Source organism: Mus caroli, chromosome 14 (assembly GCF_900094665.2).
Source record: "Mus caroli chromosome 14, CAROLI_EIJ_v1.1, whole genome shotgun sequence".
NCBI lineage: Eukaryota > Metazoa > Chordata > Mammalia > Rodentia > Muridae > Mus > Mus caroli.
In genome coordinates, this window is record NC_034583.1 from 13,936,291 (window position 1) to 13,959,389 (window position 23,099).

General features: G+C 37.4%; 1 protein-coding gene across 2 annotated transcripts in view; it reads left to right on the forward strand.

The window, feature by feature from the left end:
- Positions 1-23,099, forward strand: part of Adk (adenosine kinase) — a 398,197-nt gene that overhangs the window by 117,985 nt on the left and 257,113 nt on the right. For both annotated transcript variants that reach the window (XM_021182427.2, XM_021182428.2), the window contains exon 4: positions 2,467-2,545. In XM_021182427.2, coding sequence (XP_021038086.1) covers positions 2,467-2,545 — 79 coding nt within the window. The remainder of the gene's footprint in view (positions 1-2,466; positions 2,546-23,099) is intronic.

Sequence of the window (23,099 nt, forward strand, 5' to 3'; positions counted from 1 at the left end):
CTGGAACTCACTCTATAGACCAGGCTGGCCTCGAACTCAGGAATCCGCCTGCCTCTGCCTCCCGAGTGCTGGGATTAAAGGTGTGCGCCACCACGCCCGGCTCAAGCTTCACTTTTTTATATAATCAAAATTATTCTTCTATGTGTCTCTGTCTTCTGGAAGCTAGTAAATTGTTACTTGGAAAGATACTGAATTTCATTTCAAAATCTTCCCCACCCTCTCTATAGCATAAAATAAACTTTACATTGTCTTCTAACATCGCTTATTTTATTAAAAAAATGGTGTTAGTTTAATTCTTTTTCCTTTCTAGATCATCGACTCTTTTAAGCTCTTCCATTTTTATTCTGTGTGTGTTTAGAGAAGGTTTAGAGAAGTCTAGATTGTGTTTTTCTTCTTAGTTTAAAGCTTAGGGTTTTTTTTTTTTCTATTTTTTGGTAAGCTAAGCAGCTTTTTATAGCTGTTTTCTCTGGGAAAGTACCCCTGAAAAAGAAATATATAACAAATAGGTGGGGGAGAGAGGTATTGCTGGTCTTCTTTTCTGATCTAACAGTGATGACTGTTAGATCACCTAAGTAGATCTTTTTCTTTGTCTTTCATAGTTTATGTCATATTTGTGATCTGCTCTTTCATAGTTTCCTTTTTTAATAATACTCCTTTACTGCCTGTGCAGCTTGTCTTCTTGGGAAAGTCCTATTTGGGCTCTTTACACATAGTTGGACAATCAAGTTTTCCTAAGTAGGTAGTTCCTCAGAAGGTAAAACATGTGAGTCAAGAGGAATACACATACCAAATAACAATCTGGATGTGTCTACAAAACTTGTGCATGCATTCATAGGAAAAAAATGGAAGTAATTTAAGTATCCCTGACAGATACATTCATCAATAAATGTGGTAAAATAAACACTACTACAGATAAAATTCTTCTCTTAGGCAGTGTTCTGTTGCTGTGAAGAGATGCCTAACCACTGCAACTCTTGTAAAGGGAAGCATTTAATTAGGGCTTGCTTCCAGTTTCAGAGGTTTAGTCCATAATCATCATGGTGGGGAGCATGGCGGCCTGCAGGCAGTTATGGTACTGGAGAAACTGGGAGTTCTACATCTAGATATTCGTGTAGCAGAAGGCGAGGGAGAGCAGCTGGGCCTGGCTTGAGCTTTTACAACTCCAAATTCTACCCCGGCTTTCACACTTTGTCCTACCAATCCTTTCAAGGGTTCCACTTCCCAGACGTTGAATGAAGTACAGGAGCCTGAAAGTATTTTGCGTGAAAGAATCTTAATACCCATCCTACCAAAAACAATCTACAGAATCAAAGAAATTCCCATCAAAATTCCAACACGGTTTTTCACAGACATGGAATGAACAATTCTCAACTTCGTATGGAAAAACAAAAACCCAGGGATACACAAACATGAACATAACTGTGGTGTATTTTAAGTGAGTGAATATGTTTGTGTGAAGTGCACTCACTCTCTGTGTGTATGCTGTTTGTTGACCTTAGCGTCTCTCATGTGCTCTCTGCCTAACACATTATAACTTAGAACTGTTAGGAGAAAATAAGGAAAGTGGGAAGGAAGGAAGTAGGGAAAATAGGAAGGTTGAGGAAATAAAAGAAGTAGAGCAAGCTAATTCTCATTTCTGTGTAGTCTGAGGATCTTTATCCTGTTCCTACAAGAGCTTCCGTATGGCAGATCAAACTCTTAAATTCATCTCTGAGCTTAAGGTGGGAGTAGTTTTACAAATACAATGCTTAAAACCCATATTTTTACTGTGTTTTCCATTACTACCTGTTTCTTATATTTGATTTTTGTTAGAATATGTTATTTTGTTGTACCCTTGAAATTCTGTTTTAATTTCAATTTTTTTCATGTCATATAAAACATAAATTTTGAAATTCAAGAAGATGTGGAATTAGATTGAAGGCGTGTGTCCTCATCTATTTTGAAATGTAAAGGTACAATTTCTAGGTCTTTCATAATGACTGCAAGGGCATTTCGTTTCCTGTAGAAAACTCTGTGAATAAGAAAAAATGCATATTTTTAAATTTCATATAATTCTCAGATGAAGTTTTTGTTCTTGTTTTGTTTTGCTTTTGAGGCAGGGTGTCCTATAGCCCTGGCTGCCCTTGATCTTGCTATGTGACCTGAATTACCTTCGGCTTTTGATATCGTGTTTTTATCCCCTGGGATTGCAGGCATACACAGTCCCATCCACAGGATTCTGGCTTTGAAAAGCCAACATATGTGACCTTCATCTGGCCAATTTACTGTCTATTTAGTATAATGGTTAAGTTCAGACAGTATATATTTTAGATTCTTAAAATTATATATTTACTGAAGAAATTAATTTCTTGAATGAAAATACATAATTTTAAGATCCCACTAATTATATTTATTTAGAAGAATTTGCAGGTTGTGAAAAACCGACATGCTAATTTTAATTTACCTTCTACTGTGGTTTTATTGTAGGTTTGATGAACTTGTAAAAAAATTCAAAGTTGAATATCATGCTGGTGGCTCTACGCAGAATTCAATGAAAGTGGCTCAGGTTAGTTATTTATTTTAAATTTAAAATTTTTAAGTAACAATGTATCAAAATAATTCTAAACTTTTGGTTACTTTACATAATACTTTCCAATTTTATTTTCACAAAACACTTGTTTGTTTTCATTTGAGTCTTTAACAGAACATCTAATAAGAATTATAACTTGCCTTTATTGATAAGCTTGGAAATAATTCAGTATGTTTATTTATTACTGTTATTTTTACATGTTATAATTTAGTAGAACTTAATATTTAATGGATGACCCTAATTTTTCTTTTATAAGTGAAATGTTTTTTTGTTTACATACAATGTCAACTACGTTGCAAAATTCATCCTTCATCCTTCGGTGGCTCAGTGCTGCCTTCTGTTACTTGAAAGTAGAGTCTTGCTCTGTAGACTTGGATGGCCTAGAGCTTCCTGTGTGAACTAGTTGGGCCTCAGAGTTATGGAGCACTAGAATGACAGGCACTAACTTAGTTAATGTAACAAAAATCTGTTCATTTTATAGAGGTGATTACATCCACTTGTAATTTGAGACATTTTCCAGGCTGATGCACGTAAGGAGAATCAGAGATATGAGGCTAGCTTGGGAAACACAACATGACCCCATTTCCAAACATAACAAAACTCTATGAATTTTGTATTCTATATGATGTAGAGAAAGGATATTGCTATAGCATATTAACATTCTTTATTATATAAATACATGGATAAAAATATGTATCTTTTTGTTTGCTTTGTTTTTTATAAAAGATAGGGTCTCACTATGTAGCTCTGACTGGAACTTGCCATGTCAAATTTATTGATCTGTATGCTTCAGCCTCTTGAGTGCTTGCTGAGATTAAAAGCATGGACCATCAAAACTGGCCAATCTGTTTATATGTTAACATCTAAGTGTGTGTTTTATGTATTAATAAATACATGTATATATTTATTTGTATATGAATCTATATATTTTAAAAATAGCCCAAGCATTCAGTAGATACTGAAATAAACACATTTTTAAATATAGTCTGAATAAACCACTAATCTGATGTTAAGATTTAATGTTAATTTTCAAGCTCCAGTTGGTATGAAAAAGAGTAAGGTAGTCATAGTTCAATTTTCATGGACTATGGTCATTCTTGTTAGTTGATAATGTTTTCTCTTTGAATTCTAATTAACTTTAAGGACTGGAGAAATGTAAAGCTGAGAAATAAAATTTAGAGAGTTGTCTCTCTCCTTCCTCCCTTCTTCCATTTTTATTAGTTGATTTAAATGTACGTTTTAATTACTCTGCCAACCAAAGTTGTAAATATTAACTGTCAATATTGTTTTCATTATGAAATGACTTAAGACTGTCTTTGTCAATTTATTTCTATTGTGAGCTCAGATCAATTGGAGATAAAACAACAAAAAGAGCAAAAGAAGCAAAATCCAGTGTTAGTAGCCCAGGCTAGTAACACCAGCTGCTTAGACGCAAGCACAAGCTGAACGCCAGCGTGCCTGGGTTACATGGTGAATTTAAGGCTAGCTCCAGAAACTTGGCAAAAATCTTATCTTAAAATTAAGATTCTAAAAACACTGTTGCAACTTGTAGGGTGGGTGGCTCATTCTTGTGATGTCAGCTCCCGGGGGCAGAAGCAGGCAAAGCTGAAGTTCAGTCAGCTAGGGCCATAGTGCAAGATTCTTCTTCCCTTTTCTTTAGTGGCTGACGAGGTGCTTGAGAGGGTGAAGAGAGGGTGAAGGCACTGAGTCTTGTCCCTTGAGTTCACATGATGGAATGAGACAATCTCTTCCTCGAAGTTTCTATTGGTTTCTGTACCTACACAGTACACAAAACACAAAATAAAGTGTAGTTTGTTTTTAAAAGTCAAGTACATAGAAAAAGCCTTGAGCTCAGTGGTAGAATGCTTGCTTAGCATGCACAAGGCCCTGTCTTCTGTCCCAAGAACTGCATACACAAAAGAATGACTTACATGTTTGGTTTTGGATATTATATTAATTTGTTGTGGCGACCATGTCAGAATATACTGAATGAATGGATTAAATAACAGAATTTATTTCTCAGGTTTCTGGAGGCTACAAGTCCATGGGCTTTCTTCCTCTCATAGATCACTGCCCCTTTTGATGTCCTCTAATTATCTTTTTCTCTGTATGTTTGGAACAAGAGATGTCTGGAATTTGTTCTTTAATGCACTTGTGTTTCTTATGCCCACATCCTTATGACCTCCTTGCGTGGATTTCTTTATGAAGTCTAAGGAGTAGAGCTCCACGTGAGCTTAAGCAGAGAATACAGAGGGCTGCTGTCTTTCCTCGCCTCTCTGCTCCTCTTCACCGTTTTCTCTTACTAGAGTTTGGAAGCTCTTAGCTCAATGCTGACTGACAAATTCTCTTATTCCTTGGGGTTCTTTAATATTTCATGTTAAACTATTAGTATAGTTTTGTTGTCATTCTTTTAACATTTATATTGCCTAATCTATACACATTAAGATGTCTACTATCAAAACAAACAAATGAAGTACGGAAAGTTAAAGGGCCCCAGCAGAGATATGGGCAGTTGGGGACTTTGTGCCCTGGGATGAGAGGATTTATGGTAGCACTGCTGTGGAGAGTGAGTTGCTAGTTCTAAAGTGAATTCAAGCTGGTGTTAACCTCATGACCCAAGAGTTTGGTTTCTGCATACAATGATTTGTTTGTGTTCTCCTAATACACATAGTTTGAAGTGTAATTTCTCTCTCTCTCTCTCTCTCTCTCTCTCTCTCTCTCTCTCTCTCTCTCTCTTTCTTCCGAGACAGGGTTTCTCTGTATAGCCCTGGCTGTCCTGGAACTCACTTTGTAGACCAGGCTGGCCTCAAACTCAGAAATCTGCCTGCTTCTGCCTCCTGAGTGCTGGGATTAAAGGGATGCCCCACCATGCCCGGCTTAAGTGTTTTTTTTGTTTGTTTGTTTTTTGTGGTTTGTTTTTGTTTTTGTTTTTGAGACAGGGTTTCTCTGTGTAGCCCTGGCTGTCCTGGAACTCATGCTGTAGACCAGCTGGCCTCAAACTTAGAAATTCGCCTGCCTCTGCCTTCGAAGTATAAATTCTCCTGTGTAATCATGTGTGGAAACGAGCCCTTTGGTGTGGTAACTAGAGTTAGATAATGTCCTGCAGGTGGACTTGGAAGAGTGGGCCCGTGGTCTTATAAAAGGTCCCTAGGGATACTGCATTAGGTAAAGTAAGCCAGTCACACTATCCCATAATTTATGTTTCTAATTACCTATGGTTCTGTGGTAGTCTGCTTCATAGAGAATGTTGAGTGGTCATTCTCAAAGACTGGGAGGAAGACAGTTGGGGAGTTATCGTTTCCTTCGCACAGAGTTTCCTCTTTTGTAAGATGAGAAGTACTCTGGAGCTGGACGGCAGTGTCATTTGCACAGAAACTGTAAATATACTTAATGCTAATGACTTGTATGCCATCATGGGCTTCATAGCAGTGTTTAGGGTAGGAGTCTCATGTACCTCAGTGATTGGATTGTACAGACATGGCCTGTGATAGTCTTGTAATGGTGAAACACCCCATAAAAACTCTCAGAAGACAACTGTTGCTCCGTAAAAGCACAGCTGTAAAGTGATTAGAAGAGGAAATTTTGTTTTATGGAATATTTATCATAACTGATAATTTATAAAAGATTTTAGTCATTGATTTAATAGTGAAGTCGAGAATATGGACTTTGGTGGTAGTGGCACATGCCTTTAATCTTAAGATGTAGGATGCAATTCTAGGTAGATCTCTGAGTTGAAGGCCAGTCTGGTGTATATAGTGAGTTCCAAGACAGCCAGGGCAAAACAGAGAAACCCTGCCTAGAAAAGCACGGAGTTAGAGAAGGCACTTGTTCTTGGGAGCTTGGGAATATATTAGAAATAGGTTTAAGTGGAAGGTTTTTGTTTTATTTTGTTTACTATTTGGATGGCTTTGAAGCTGTAAGGAATTTGTCCATCTTTATCTGTAGGGGAGATGAAGTCCCGCATTGGATGGAAATTGTAAGAGTTAAACTAGATACTGAATTTTAGAATTATACTATTTTCTATGATAGTTTAAAAAGTACTAGGGCTAAACACATTAACCTACTTCTTTAAGAATTTTCTTAATCTAGTGGATGGGGAGATGGCTCAGCAGTGAAGAGCACTGGCTACTCTTCAAGAGGATCTCAACTCAGTATCCAGTATCGAAATGTGGCTCACAACCACTTCCTGGGCATCTGACCCCCGTTCCTGGTATACATGTTGTGCACAGACATACATGCAGACAGCCTTTTAATACTCATAAAAAGATAAAAACAAAGAACTTGATCTTTGCATTTTAATTTTAAATTTACTTGTTCCTGAAGAGTGCTACAGGTTAGAACTGCCATCTTCTTCCGTGATTCTTTCAGTCGAGTTGAACATCTTCTTTTGATTTTTACTTTTCTAGTATTTCTGGCTATTTTTTTCTTGCTGATTAGTGAGCTAAGAACATTTTCAAATTGTAATTTATAATGAAGATAGGATAAGTGTATAGCTTCAAAAACTGTACTCACGTGAAGTTTGTTATGAGACGTTGGTCAGGTTTTCCAGCAGGTACTGATAGCAGGAAGTGTTTCCATTGTTAAGTAGCTGTTGGTAGATTATCTGATGTCTGTGTTAGTCATCATCTTAGTGAGGAAACAGTGACCTAAGATACCTGTCTCCTCATAAGATATAGTCTGGAAAATATATTTAGAGTCTTGGAGTCTTTAGTCCTGATGCAGTATTGTTATAACCCTTGACTTGAATAAATAAAGAAATTGAAGTTGGTCTTAAATCTTTCTGGAAGTCAAGCCAAGTAAAACAGGAAAGTAGTGCTTGTCATTAAATTATGGATTTTGTATTGATGGTTGATTGTCTTTTAACAGTTTTAATGCTGTGTATAAGTTTAAGGTATAAAAATAAACATACAGTCTCAACAAAACCAACTTTCAAATGTTAACAAAAATGCAGCTTACTTGACTATGGTGTTGTCACGGTGGCACACAAATAACTGGATTTGGGACAGAAGCCAGTGAAACAGCATTGTAGTATAACAGAAAGAGTTGTGGGTTGGACCAGAAAGATTGTGAAAGCAAACACGTAGAATACGAGACAACTGTTTTCTCGGTCGGCAATTTGTTAAAAATGAACTGGCCCTTTTTCTTTTTTTAATTAGATATTTTCTTTATTGGCATTTCAAATGTTGTCCTCTTTCCTGATTTCCCCTCCAAAAACCCCCTATTCCCCCCTACCCCCCCCCCTGCTGGAGTGATGGCTCAGTGGTTGGGAAGATCAAGTGCCCTTCCAATGGTCCCAAGTTCAAGTCCCAGTAACTACTTGATGGCTTCTATCTGTCTGAAGTTGCACTTATTTAACATAATGCATTAGCTCAGTTACCCCTTAGGCACCAACAACTTAAAGTCACATTAATGGACCAGCAGGTTTTACTCTAATAGCTCCTGAGATAACCAAGGAACATTTCTTCAGGCAAGCTCTTCCTCTGTAAAGCTTCTCATTGGTGAGTCTTCTTGATCAGACTCCAGGGTGTTGGGAACGTTTTTTGTTTTTGTTTTTGTTTTTTTTTGGTTTTTTGGTTTTTTGAGACGGGAACGTTTTTGATAACGAATGTGATGACTTGGTTACAATGTAGTTTTCACTCTGTTTGATATTACCAGTAATCATATATATATATTTACTTTAAGTGATATAACAGATCATGTCAAAACAAAAATGTTCCTAAAGGCCCTGTGTATTTTGGTTTACTTAAAAACACTAAAAATTTTAATGGAGCCACAACTACATACGAACATATATTTGTCAATGTCCTCCTCAGATTTAAATTTAGTCTCATGCATATTTGACAGGCAGTAAAAGTACAAACTTTGGCAATTTCCACATACTTCTTTGTGACTGTACTTTTGTGTGTTTTTGAAGATAGTATCTCACTGTGCAGCTCACTGTGTAACTGTGAACTCAGTTCTGCCCACATGCTTCTACTGTCTAAGTACTGCATTAAAGGGGTCTACCACCAACTGTCAAAGATTTACTTCTTTTCATGGGTTTCTGTTTGTGAGCCCACCCCCTTCCCTCACCCCTGCCCCAAGTTTGTGTTCTGGGAACCAAACCCAGGTCCTCTGATTAATAGCCAGTGCTCATATCTGCTGAGCCATCTTCACGCTCCTCTTCACACTTCTTATTTGTCAAAAAGCAGTATTTTGTGTCTATCCTGAAGAGAACTTGAAAAGAAAGTGTGATTTTCCTTACCTGTGATATTACTGGTTTCATACAACATATTTTCACATACCAAAATTAACAGACCACCCAATTTCAATGTGTGGTTTTCTTTATTTGCTAGGTTTTTTTTTAAAATAAAATGAGGTTAATTTAAACATTAAAAATTATGTATTTCCATTCACCGTTCAACTTTTTCAAATGATATCTAATGCAACTTTAAACTTGAAAGACACAATAGAAGGTCATCATGCATGCGAACCTAAACGATGCCTTTGGTGTTAGTTTATGGCTCAGTGGCTTACACAGAAGAGAATTTGTCTAACATGTGCAAGGCCCTGGGCTCAATCCCCAGCTCCTAAAAGATAACCAAAAAGATAATATCATTGTCTATAAACAGACAGAAAAACAGAAGTACCCGTTGTTTAATACAATACAAACTTGAAGGCTGAGGCAGAAGGATTATAAGTTTGAGGTCAGCCAGCATGGACTACACATCAAGACCCCCATTTCTAAAGAGGTAATTATTTGGGACAAAAAAAAATAAAAGTGTCCATTGACAATATACTACGCATTAGAAAGAAAAGTGTTATGTTGTAGCAGAAATTCGGATGCAGTTTTTCCAGAAAGGTTTAATGATATTTGAGCATGCTATAACAAAGCTGGCAGAAACTCATACAATAAAATATTGCTTCTTCTTCTTTTTTTTTTTTTTTTGATAAAAGTGCTTCAAACAACCATTGTGTCCTCTGAAGAGAACTTTTGGAGCTGGGCAGAGTAGATGCCCAGCGTGTGAGCATTCGTCGGCCACTTATGCTTAGCACTTTATGCAGATATGAGTCTTTACAGTAACCGCCACACATAGGTGGAACTAACTCCATATGCTAGATCTGTAACTGCGAAGAACATAAACACTAATGCATTTAGACTCAAAGTGTATGTGTTGTGCCCTGAGTTCAAAATGTATAGACTCGCCTAATAGGATCTTTTTCCTAGCAAGTAGTTTTTCCATAGAAATGAAACTAATCTGTCTAGTTGTCGGTTCACAATCCATCACCACCTTTTTTTGTTAATTATCATAATTAAATCTATACTAAAATCTCTTCAGTTGTACTTAACACTCTTAAAACATTTTCAATTATATACTTTTAAGTATATATAACATGGTGTATAAAATTTAATTATCAAATAGTTCATAGTTACTGTGCATGTTTATGTCCTATGTCTCTTAGGTACTAATGTCAGATTGGATCATGACCCATCATACTAGCCTCGCTAACTTAACTATCTTGGTAAAAGCTTCATATACGGCCAATTTCTGTATTGTTGCAGACTGGTGCTTCAATACGCCTCCAGTCACAGCACATGACAGACAACCAGACACACGGTGCTTTGGAAGGAAAGATAGACATGTTAGAAGCTGAGTGCCATCAGGCCATTGAGGGGACTTATTTACAGACCTCTGTGAGTTAGGTTAAAGGAAGGTGGCTTATGTAGCAGGCAGGGCAAAAATCACTTCATCTGAGTGGGAAAGTATCTGGTTTGTATCAAGACAATTTCAAAGATGGCGTTCTATTTTTGGCTTTGATGGGACCAGAGTTCAGTCATAAAACTCTGCATACCATTCAAATTCTTCAGTTTATTTATACTCTGATGGAGAAGCATACCAGAGTTACTTGCTGAAGGGCACATGGTAGTCACGTCTCAGGATGGCTGCAGTCAGGACAAGCTGGATGACTGTTGGTAATACATGTAAGTTGGCAGGGGTACAGGAGATACTAAAATCAGTCATTAACAAATACCACCTTTTACTTTTACCTTAAAGTAACTGTCCTTATGTGTGAATGAATAGTGCTAGGATATTATTTTGGCTTCCTTCTTTCTTTTCTTTTCCTGTGTCATTTAATTAGAATTAACCTTCTAAACTGATAGCAAGCCAATTTGAATATGTAGTATAGAAACACTTTTACATCTCCAACTTATTCTCTTAGTTACTGCTGCTGATCCCATCTTTATATACTGTGTTCACACTAATATAGCGTTGTAATGATTATCTCCTACATTTCCCTCTAAGCCATTTATAAATATAAACGTAATTATAGTGAAATGAAGTTGTACTAGGAAGTACATTACACGCTTGTGGAATGTTGACTAAACCCAAGTGTCCTTCAGGGGTGAGTGGATATAGCTGCACAGTGGAGCACTATTCGGCTCTAAACCAAAATGAAACCTGTCCTCCTGAGGTAGCATTGTGTTAAGGGAAACAAGCCAAACACAAAGACAGATACCGCATGTCCTCATTCATTTGTGGAACCCAGACATCAGCTTTACAGAAGAATGGACAGGAAGGAAGTGATCCCCAGAGCCTGAGTGGGGTTGTGGGGAGGACAGACTGAAGTCCATTATGGGATGCCGAAAACAGTGTAGTAATTGTTCCAGGATCTTCTTCATCATAGTAGGCTTAACACCGTCTATGATGTATTTTGAAATGTAATGTCAGCACTGAGGAGGTTGAGGCAGATGGGTCACAGGTTCAAGGTCAGCCTGTGCTTTATAGGTATCAAGACCCTACCTTAGCACTCTTCTTCTCACTATAGGTAAATACATCTGTGAAAATTCAATAGTACTAGCATTCATATTTACTTATGTAATTGCCTTTTCCAAAGCCCTGTATTTATTAATATGGCTTGTGATTATTGTCTACTTTCCTTTCATTGTAGCCTGAAGGACCAAATAACAATTTATGTAGGGCTATCTACATAAATAGATATATATGTTTTTGTTTGTTTGTTGTTTGCTTTTTGAGACAAGGCCTCATAATCCTGGATGTCCAAGAACTCACTTGGTAGACAAGACTGGCCTTGAACTCACAGATCTGCCAGCCTCTGAATCATATATGGTAGAACTAAAGGAGTGTGCCACACCTGGCTTGTGGTCTCTTAGGAACAAACTTTTTCAGTGTCTGTTTTTTGTAGGCCTATACTTTCTCCTATAGTTAATAATTAAGATGAAATGTAAATGACATAAGAATTCAAAATAAAATTCTAACTGTAATAATATTTTGTGCCTTGATATGCTTATGAATATGAAAAGGTGAAATAAAAATCTTTAGGCTCAGTCTCAACAAATACCTTTTTCACACTATATACTATATACTTTAGGGTTTTTTGTTTGTTTGGGGGGAGGGGTTCGAGACAGGGTTTTTCTGTGTATCTCTGGCTGTCCTGGAATTCACTCTGTAGACCAGACTGGCCTCAAACTCAGAAATCCACCTGCCTCTGCCTCCCCAGTGCTGGGATTAAAGGCGTGCACTACCATGCCCGGGCTTTTTTTTTTTTTTTTTTTTTTCCTTAATCAGCTAAGATGTAGCAATTCTTGTATCTCTAGTTTTTTTGTTAGATGTCAGTGCATTCCATCTGGCAACCATGACTTCTAATGAGGATGCGTCTTATTTTGGTTCTGTAGCACTGTAGACCAACTAATACCCTAGGCTTGACCCATAGTCTCCCACTAAATCAGTGCTACTTTCACTGCTGCCCCTTCCTCTTTCCTTTCAAGACAGGTTTTTATCCTGTACCCTGAACGGCTTGGAACTCACCATGGAAGTTGGCCTTGAACTTGTATACCCTAGCCTCTGCCTCCGTAATGCTGGGATCCCAAACCTGAATTATCCTGCCTAGCTAGGTCATCTTCTATGTTTTAAGGGAAAATGATTTTCCTTTATGCTTTGGTTCCTTTACCTTCTTATTCTTTGTAAAGTTCAATATAACCTGCGTATAATCACTGAAATTGGTCTTCTCTCTGTTAACTTTCAATGTTGGGGCTATATGAATTTTATGATTATTTAGTAATAAAGAATAAATTTTCATGTTACTTCAGTAACTACCACCTTTCTTAATGTAGTAAAATTTTCTTTCTCAACTGAGCAACGGTCTTTGGGTAAATTTATACTTCTATTTTTGCTATGATGCAAATCATTTCATCCAAACTACTAACTAAATATGTGTCAGCTCCTGCCAGATGGCCCCCGCGTCACAACTTTGCTTTGGTAGTAGAAATGAACAGTATGTCCCTAAGTACAGCTTACAGTTCATAAGCACATATTTACAGCTGCCAGTGCTGGTCTGAGTTTTCTTCACATACGATTAGGCACCTAGATTGCTCTCTGAAGCCTATCTTAGGATTTCTGATTTACTCTTATACACCTTAGCCTAGAAGTGGAGGAATGCTGTAACTTGCTTGTATAATTACAAACTTTTTGATCTTCCAGTTTCTGATCTCTCAGATAAGCCTCCATATTTACATTTAATCTGAAGTAATTTTTTTATATTGTATTTGTACGATTACACTTCCTCTCTTCAGACACACCAGAGGAGGGCATTGGATCCCATCACAGATGGCTGTGAGCCACCATGTGGTTGCTGGGAATTGCTCAGGACTTCTGGAAGAGCAGCCAGTGCTCTTATCCACTGAGCCATCTCCCCAACCCCTGTAGTAAATTTTTATCACTTTTCTGTTTTATCTTTAATTAAATTTTGAAAGAACTGCCTATTTTTTGTTTAATACAGAATATCATCTAATATTCCAGTTTCAGAATTTAAAATTTTTTTAAACCATATATGTACTGGGTGTCTAAAACATGTTTTCAAAGTTATTTTTGAATACAATAGAAACATTGACCTAAAATTCATAGTGTTATCTCATTTAGCCTTTCCCTTTGAGTAACTGCATTTAGAAGTTAAAATATTCTGATTGTCTACTTTTTTTTTTTTTTTTTACCTATTTCATCTACTCTAAGAGTGTTTTATGATACATCTCTGGAATTTTTGATCAGTCTAGACTACTTACATTTTAGAAGAAGAAATGGCTCTGGAGTGATCAAAGAGAACGCTCTGTTCTAACGCCTTACACCTGGAGCAGTTGTTAGCACCGTCAGCAGCACAGTTGTATTTATACTTATCAATCAGAGCAGGATGTGGCAGATGGTGATGCAACAGAGGCTCCTGTCAGATGCTGTCAGGGTGGATGAGATGCCTGGCAATGCCAAGACAAGGAGCAATGAGTCTTAAGAAGCACAAATCCTACTAAGTATATAACTGACTTTTCCAATTGTGAGTTCTTGTAGTCATACATTTTTCAGAATGAATTAACAATCTATTCAATGACCCTATTCCTTGTTGAAGTGGATTATTACATTTTAGTAGTTAAAATCATGAAAGCTGTTGTCCTTTCTCAGATTTTTGTTTGGAAACATGTTTTTTACTTTGTGTCAGATTTAATCTAAAATAACTCTAGTATTTCATCTCCTCCGTTCTCCACTTTTTCCCTGCTTAACCCCTAGAGCTGACTTTGAGAAACCTTCACAGCAGACACATTTTAGAACATGTCTCAGCACTGGGTTTGTACTGTGAAGTTTTCTGGTGTGGAACTGCATGTCACAGTCCGTCCATACAGAATGGCACGCATCTACCTTTTATGGGCCTTGAAGTCCTAGCACCCCAATATGTGACATTACATATGAATACCATTTCAATGTGTATCCCTGCTACCTCAGTTCAAAGAAGAGAGCTGTAGAAAGGAGTAATGGAAGTGACATTCTGTTTCTCACCAGTGGGTCTTACATTTTGTCTTTCTGTTTTGCAATTTTAATTCAGATGCTTTAAAGGAAGCAAAAAACAAGAAAACAAAACTTTGGATTATAAGTTCATTTATTTAAAAATAAAATTAAACTCATTTTTTTTCCTGGCAAGTCTCATTTATCAGTTGATAAAACAAGGATAGTCTTTGCCAATTCGGTTGTGAATTGTAGTTGTTACCTGCACTGTTTATAATGAAGAACTTTTCTTTATAAAAACAAATAAATAAAATGTCTCAAGTCAGGAAGCAGGTAGGCTAACTGAAGATCTTCACCTAGTGTTCCAATTCTCCAACTCCAATTCCCCAGTCTCATCCCTAGCTCTGCAGCAGACTACCTCATGCATCTTCCCTTCCCCCTCAACCCCAGTCTCCAGTGGATCACAGAGATCTTCCCCTCCTATCCTCTTTCCCCTCAAACTCCTAGACCCCAACTCCAGCAGGCAGCCCCTGGGAATACACAGGCTACTGCAGCCAGTGAATCAGGTAGGCTAACTGCACAAAGAATCTAGGAAATCTGGGACACTATGATAATATCAAGAAGAAGAATAATAGGAAAAGATGAAGGAGAAGGTCAAGCACAGAATATATTTTCAACCAAATCACAGAAGAAAATTTCCCTAACCATAAAGAAGATGCCTATTAAGGTGCAAGAAGGTACAGAACACCAAATAGACTGGGCAGGAAAGAAAGTTCCTTTGCCACATAATAATCAAGACACTGAATGTGCAGAATGAAGAAAGAATACTAAAAGCTGCAAGGGGGGGAAAAAACCCCGTAATATAGAAAGGCAGACTGATTGGAATAACACCTGACTTCTCAGTGGATACTCAAAAGGTCAGGAAGAGCTTGAGCAGATGTTTACCAGTGGAGACTAGTATACCAGGCAGACCTATCAGTCACAGTAGATGGAGAAATAAGACATGCAATGAAAAAATAAAATTTTAGTGCTCAAAGGAAAACTCCAACCTAAAGAGGTTAACCACACCCAAGAAAACACAGGGAATAAATCACACACACACACACACACACACACACACACACCTCACAACAAAGCAACAGGAATCAATAAACACTACTCACTAATCTCTCAACAACAGTGGTCTCATTTCCTCAATAAAAAGACACAAAGAAAATGGATTCAAAAACAGTATTCGTCCCTGCTGCATCTAAGAATCACCTCTAATCATCAAAGATAGGCATTACCTGACAGCTAAAGGATGGAAGAAGATATTATAAACAATTGGACCTAAGAAGCAAGCTGCTGTAGCCATTTCAATATCTTACAAAATAGACTTGAAACCAAAACTAAACAAAGGAGACAGGGAAGGATAGCAGTCATCCAAGAAAGGAACACCCAAGAAGAGGACTTTGCAATTTGTAATAGCTTGGTATCAAACACAGGAGAACCAAAATCCAGAAAAGAAACACTAGCACAGCTTAAACCCCCTATTAACTCTCACACACTGGTAGTGGGAGACTAAAATAGACTGGCCATCTAGTCAAGAGATAAACAGAGAATTGTTGGAGCTAACTGATGATAGGAAACCAAACAGACCTTACAGATATTTACAGAACATTTTACTCAAACAGAAAACATTATATCTCCTCAGCATCTCTTGGAACTTTTTCCAAAACTGCCCACATACTCGGACACAGTGCATCTTTTGACTGATACAAGAAATAACTCCTTTTATCTGACAATCACAATATAAATCTAGATATCAACAACAGAAAAGACTTTGTTTGTTTGGTTGGTTGGTTGGGGTTTTTGTTGTTGTTGTTGTTTTTGTTGTTTGTTTTGTTTTGTTTTGTTTTTGAGACAGGATTTCTCTGTATATAGCCCTAGCTGTCCTGGAACTCACTTTGTAGACCAGGCTGGCCTCGAACTCAGAAATCCACCTGCCTCTGCCTCCTGAGTGCTGGGATTTAAAGGCATGCACCACCACTGCCCCAGAAAAGACTTTTTAAGAATTGAATGAAATTAAATAGACAACACATCAAACCTTGGCAGGTAGTGTCGACACCTAATGCAATAAAAGCTTCCTACAGTGTATACATACATAAAGGAGATCTAAAGGAAATCTCCAGATAGAGGCAAGCCAGTCCCAACTGGCCATCTCTTGTCACCAAACGAAGCTTGCAATACCAGGGTTAGGTTACATCTAATTGAGTTGTCAGCCAAAGGGGTATCATGGCAATCCCCAAATAACCCAAGCTCTTCTCAAGATTGTACATTGCTTTTCAGAAACTGATGACAGTGCCCATTGCTGAAGATAACACATTACTTATTGAGCGTGGAGAAGTTGGGCTGGTGCCTACATAGAGCATTCACCCCTGTGTTTGCTACAGGAAGTACTCTGAATGCCACCAAAAGAGAAACAAACAGCAAGCCCAACACAACCCTTTGGATCTACGTTAATATCCTGTCTGCAAGATATACGAGGGCAATCTTGGCACAAAGCCTGTTGGAGTACCCACCAGGCTCTGGTTGGTTGATTTGACTTGAGGCCCCCTCCAGGAAATCGAATCCATAACCTATACTGATTGGGTGTTCGGGAACCTGAGAGTAGATAACCTGGGGATCTAGGGTAAAACCAAATACTACTGCTTAAAAAAAAAAAAAAAAGTAAAAGAATACAAAATAACAATAAAATGACTCCCAATCACATTCTGCTATATGAGAGATCAACATCATGCTCAGCCATCATCAGAAAAGCTTTCTCCTGCAGCAGATAGGAACACAAACAGAAACATAGGCGCACATTATGCAGAAAGTGAGAGAACCTGGAACACTTAGCCCTAAGGAGGATATGTCTGACACATCCCTCCCTCTCTATAAAGACCCCAGGAACCCTGCAAAACAGGAGGCGGAAGCGTGTAAGAGCTAGAAGGGCTGGAGGACAGCAAGAAGACAGCTGTCTAAATTAAAACAATCCAAGCACATAATGAACTCACAGAGACTGAGGAAACATGGACAGTGCCTACACTGGTCTGCACCAGGTCATCTGTGTACATATTATGGCTTCCTTACTGTGTGAACAGCGGAGTTTCTGATACTGTGACTTCTCTCGTGCTCGTTTCCTTCCGTTTGTTTGTTTTGTCCAATTCCAATGTGTTTCACCTTACTAAATTTTATTTCATTATTTTTCCTTAGAAGCCTATTTTCTAATGAGAGACAGAAAGAGATTTGTTTCAGATGTCTTTCTAAGTTCATCAAAATTTAAATACTGATCTGGAGACCAAATGATTGTTCTTAGAGCTGAGAAGCATACAAATTGTAATGTAGTTCAATAATAGCCAAAGATGCGAGCCTCATAAAATCAGATCACCTAGAGAAGACCACTCCAAACAATGACTATGGGTCTGTAATTGGTCAATTTCAAACTCTTTCAATTGTTTTACATAGTTTCTGACTTCACATGGTGTGTTGTTAGAATTGAACGACATAGTTATGGACAGTACACCTACCTAGTCCAGTACTCAGATATAAGAGTTCAGCAAATTGTAGGTGGTATCATTGCATAGAAAAAGGCATCTGACAGTTGCGGGACCTTACTTGAATTGTAAGTCTGGCAGTTTGGTGATGATTTGTATATTAAAGTGGTAAGAACAAACATGACACCACATTTGATCTTAGCCAAGAGGATTAATACAATGATGACGTCTGTTTACTCCAGACTTTTTTTTTTAAACAACTATTCATCACAAAAAAAATTCTCTCAAAACGTGAAAATAGGAAACTCATGCCTAAAATGTTGTATCATAATTATATGAGCATTACAAAGTTTAAAAAGTGTAATCTTCTTTTGAATTCTGGGATATTTGATTTTTTAAAGAATTATTATTACCTGTTGTAGACAGTGGCATGGGATATGCTGTTACTGTTGGGATATTTGTTGATTGTTACCGAGAGTTACTCCCATTATTTTTCCTGGGTGTGTTGGGTATTTTTCATGCAAAGCTGTAAGGTTGTACATGTTCCACACTGCTTGTAGTGCTTATGTACAAACTGTTTTTAAATCCAATATCCTTCAAATTAGTTTTGATTAATGGCAAGTTATATAAAATTTCTTCTTGAAAACAAAACCCTTAATTTTGTAAGGAGGTAATGCTGAATCCCTAGTAATTACATGGCATACAGTTTAGTGTTTATCTGCTGTAACAGAGTTTTAATTCCAGAGTATGTGTTCCGTAGTTTTTGTTACATTTCTCATATTTTCTAATCAGCAATTAAGCTAAGCAAGCATCTTAGAAAGCCCTGGGCATGTTGTCAAAAACAGGAAGCTTGCCTTTCAGGATAGCGTTACTGTGTAGCAAGAGACTCTTAAGTTTTAAACACCAGGAACAACAAAACCTGCATGATCAAGAGAGATCAACTTCTATAAACTTAGCCTAATGATTTTGGTTGTGTTGTTTGTTTATGCACAGTCTTGCCAGATGTCCTGGCATCTTAGTTACATTTTAAAGGCAGTGATAGAACACCCTGACCAAGGAAACATACAGAAGGAAGCTTTAATTTTCTCTTCCTAGTCCAGTGGGACAGAATCCATCACCATCATGGCAGGGAGCATGGCAGCTGTTAGGCTGCGGAGCTCTCATATCCTGTCCCAGAGAAGTAGCAGATAGCCTCTTAAGGTGATGGGAGGCTTCTGAAACCTCAAAGGTGCCTGGCAAAACACCTCGAACTAGGTCACACCTCCTAATTCTTCCCAAACAGTTTCACTAATAGGGACCAAATATACATATATGCCCATGGTGATCATTTGATTCAGAGAACAACTGGCTGTCCTTTTTTTTTTTTTTTTTTTTTTGGTTTTTCGAGACAGGGTTTCTCTGTGTAGCCCCGGCTGTCCTGGAACTCACTTTGTAGACCAGGCTGGCCTCGAACTCAGAAATCCACCTGCCTCTGCCTCCCGAGTGCTGGGATTAAAGGCGTGCGCCACCACGCCCGGCTAACAACTGGCTGTCCTAAAACAATGGCTTATCTCCCAAGTAGTTGACACATGCCTAAAATGTAAGTCTTGATAAGCTTTGTGCTGGCTAGTTTTATGTTAACTTGATACAAACTATAGTCAGTTAGGTTAGAGTGGAATTTTTTTTTGAGGAAGTGCCTTCATGAGATCAGGCTATGTAGGCAAACCTGTAGATCTTTTTCTTACTTCATGATTGATGTGGGAGGGCCTAGCTCTTTGTGGGTGACGCTATCCCAGGACTGATGGTCCTGGATTCTATGAGAAACCAGGCTGAGCAAGTCAGTAAGCAGTCCTTCTCTGTGGCCTCTGCATCAGCTCCTGGCTACAGGATCCTGACTGATCTGAGTTCCTGTAGTTATTGTGAGTTATGTTGTCTTGGCTGGTCATTCACCACACAGTCCAGGATGGCCTCCGTACAAAGACCCTCCTGCTTTTGAAGGAGCCGCCAGCCCTCTTAATAAATAAGCTGCTTTTGCTGTTGGGCTCTTCTACAGTTTATTTATAATGACACCTAAGAAGTTGAAGATAGCATAAACTTCACTCCCACATGTGGCATTCCTTAAAAATTTTTAGACAATTTTAATAGTTATAGCAAACTTGCTATAAAATCATAAATTACAATTATCTATTGTTGAGTTTCTGTTATATGTGAGTTTGCAATTACATAGATCCTTGTATTTTAAATATGTTTTAAGGAAGATATTTCTGCATTGTTATAATAATTGTCATGTAGTTTATTAAATCCAACCTTTGGCCAATAAAGACGATTATTTCAAATTATGGAGCATGACAGAGCACAGTAGTCTTGCTGGGTTTTATAGCATATTCTGTAGCCATCTTCTTTGAGGTGTTAGGAAAGACCTCACTCCCTGCACATGTGCCATGTGTTTGCTTTTCTTGTATATTAGTTGCTCTTGTTTTTTAATTGTAAAATGACATGAAGATATCCATTCTTTGTAATTGTAGCTTAAGTATGGCCCATGGACACATTGTTATGAATGATGTTGGATTTCATCACCTCCATCACAATTAATTTGTAGTTTACGCTCTACATGTGTGTGTATATGTAAGTATACACACAAACATAAATAAATATATATATATACAAGTGTATATACACACATATATATACACTTATAGACATATATTTATATTTTCATAAATATATATTTGTAAATATGTGTACTTATATATAAATATATAATATAATAAATATATAAAATATAATAGATATATATTTTAAAATACTTAGTGTATTGGTTATATACTATGAATTGATCAGGAGAGAGCTAGTTTTAGAGTAGCTTTACATTGATAACTCCAGGTCTTCCCACACTTATTTTATCCAGGAATGGTGGCTCACTCATGTAATCTCAGTATGTCAGGACTGATGCAGGGAAATCACTTTGTGTTTTAGACTGGCCATACAGTGAATCCCAGGCCTGCCTGGTCTCAGAGTGAAACTCTGTTTTAAAAAAACCAAAACCAAAACTGTTAACAAAGTAAATTAAGTTACTCATGTTGCCACTCCTTTGAAAGACTTCTAGTAACAGTGTTATTTGTTCAGGTTGATTTTGGATTGAGGTGTATGTTGTCAGTTTGTAAGTAAAGATCTGCTATTCTCTAACATGCTTTGTACAAGTGTTTGTCTTTAAAACGAGTAAAAATATACAAAAATTACCCATAATCTTTCAATTTTATTTTATAACACTTTTATTTATGCGTTCTAAAATGTAGTGTGAACATTTCACACAAGTTCTCTGACAACGGAGAGCAGTTATTCATGAATCCTGGATAGGCTTGATGACTCTGCCCTAGGAAGGAGAATGTGTATCAAGAATGGTGTGCTGTTGCCGGAAACGGCTGCTGTTCCAACATTATTATTTCGGAACATAGGTAGTAAGGAGGTAACGGGGGCTTTTATCCATCCTGTGAAGAGGTCCTTAACTAGTAGAGCAGACCTGTCCAGTAGTGATCAACAACAGGATGTCAGGGTACATGAATGAGCCAGCTCGAGTCAAACTTGTAGGGGATTGGAGTCCGTGCCATCTTACTAACCTAGAGAAGTAAGTTAAGCCATACCTGCTCTGCTAAGTCACCTCGGATATTTATCCCACAAAAACTATGTAGAATGCTGTGCATTGTTGTCAATCAATGTGTTTACAGAGGTTAATAATGTGTGTAAAGATATGCCGACTATATAAAGGAGTTATGTGTAAAAGTACTGATTTTTTTCATCCCCCTTCTATAACTTTATTCACCTTTCATTAGATGTGATCCCTGTGTTGGTTACTTTTCTATTGCTGTGATTAAACACCCTGACAACTTAGAGAAAAACGTATTTGGGCTTACAGTTCCCAAGGGTTAGAATATTTGATTCTGGAACCCATGGGGTTCATTCCCACTTAAACTACCCTTTCATAAGTTTCTTATTTAGCCTTCCAAAATGGGTTATCTATTATTTTTATATTTATTGGCATTCTTTATTTGCAGTTTGTTCACTTTTTTTCTAACTGAATACTGCGTTTGCATATTATTTCATATCAAAACAGATCTTATTCTTTTCAGTGACTTAGCCCATTCTGTAACCAGATGATAATTTAATTTGGTTATTATTTGTCATATTATCATGCACTTAAATGGTTTATATAGATGGTTCCTCAAGTGTCGTAATATGTATGTCATTTTTTTTATCTGTGAAAGTCTATCTTTATAATCTTGTAGTTTCATTTCTTTAGAATTAACTAATCATGTTGTTCCAGTGAGTACTTAGCAATTCAAAGAATATTCACTGTGCTCTTTATCAGTGTGATCCATAAAAAGTAATATTCTATGAAACATTTATATCTGCATTTTTCTGTGTGAAATGAAATGATTAGATAGAGCTGGCTATTTTGTAGGAGCAATAAATTACCAAACATCACTCTAATAACAGATTGGAATCTTAATGGCATGATATCTCTACGAGAATCCTCGCAGGTCATAAAAGTGTGTCCTCTCTACTACAAGACTATTAGTCCCGATGCTGCACTGGGAAAACGGTCCATATTGTTGAATGGATAATTCCAACATATGTCCAAACTATTATATAAACTACATTGGAAGTTTTAAGACAACATATCTAGGTTTTTTTGTTTGTTTGCTTATTTACTTGTTTGTTTATTTTCATCTGTGTGTGTGTGTGTGTGTGTGTGTGTGTGAAACTGTTCTCACATTGATATCATGACCCAGACAGAAAACAAAATATGAAGTTGAACGTAAACTGTGGGATGGAGAGATGGCTCAATGTTTAAAAGCACTGATTGCTGGGCAGTGGTGGTGCACGCCTTTAATCCCAGCACTTGGAAGGCAGAGGCAGGAGGATTTCTGAGTTCGAGGCCTGGTCTACAAAGTGAGTTCCAGGACAGCCAGGGCTACAGAGAAACCCTGTCTTGAAAAACAACAACAACAACAACTAAAAGCACTAACTGTTCTTCTAGAGGTCCTGAGTTCAATGCCCAGCAGTCACATGGTGGCTCACAACCATCAGTAATGAGATTTGATATCCTCTTCTGATGTGTCTGAAGACACAGCTACAGTGTACTCACATGCATAAAATAAATAAGTCTTTAGAAAAATGTCTAGAAAAAGTAGATTTTTAAATAAAGAAAACTGTGAATTAATGGTTATTTTTGTCATTAATTCTGGATAGTAACTTAGTTGGATTCAT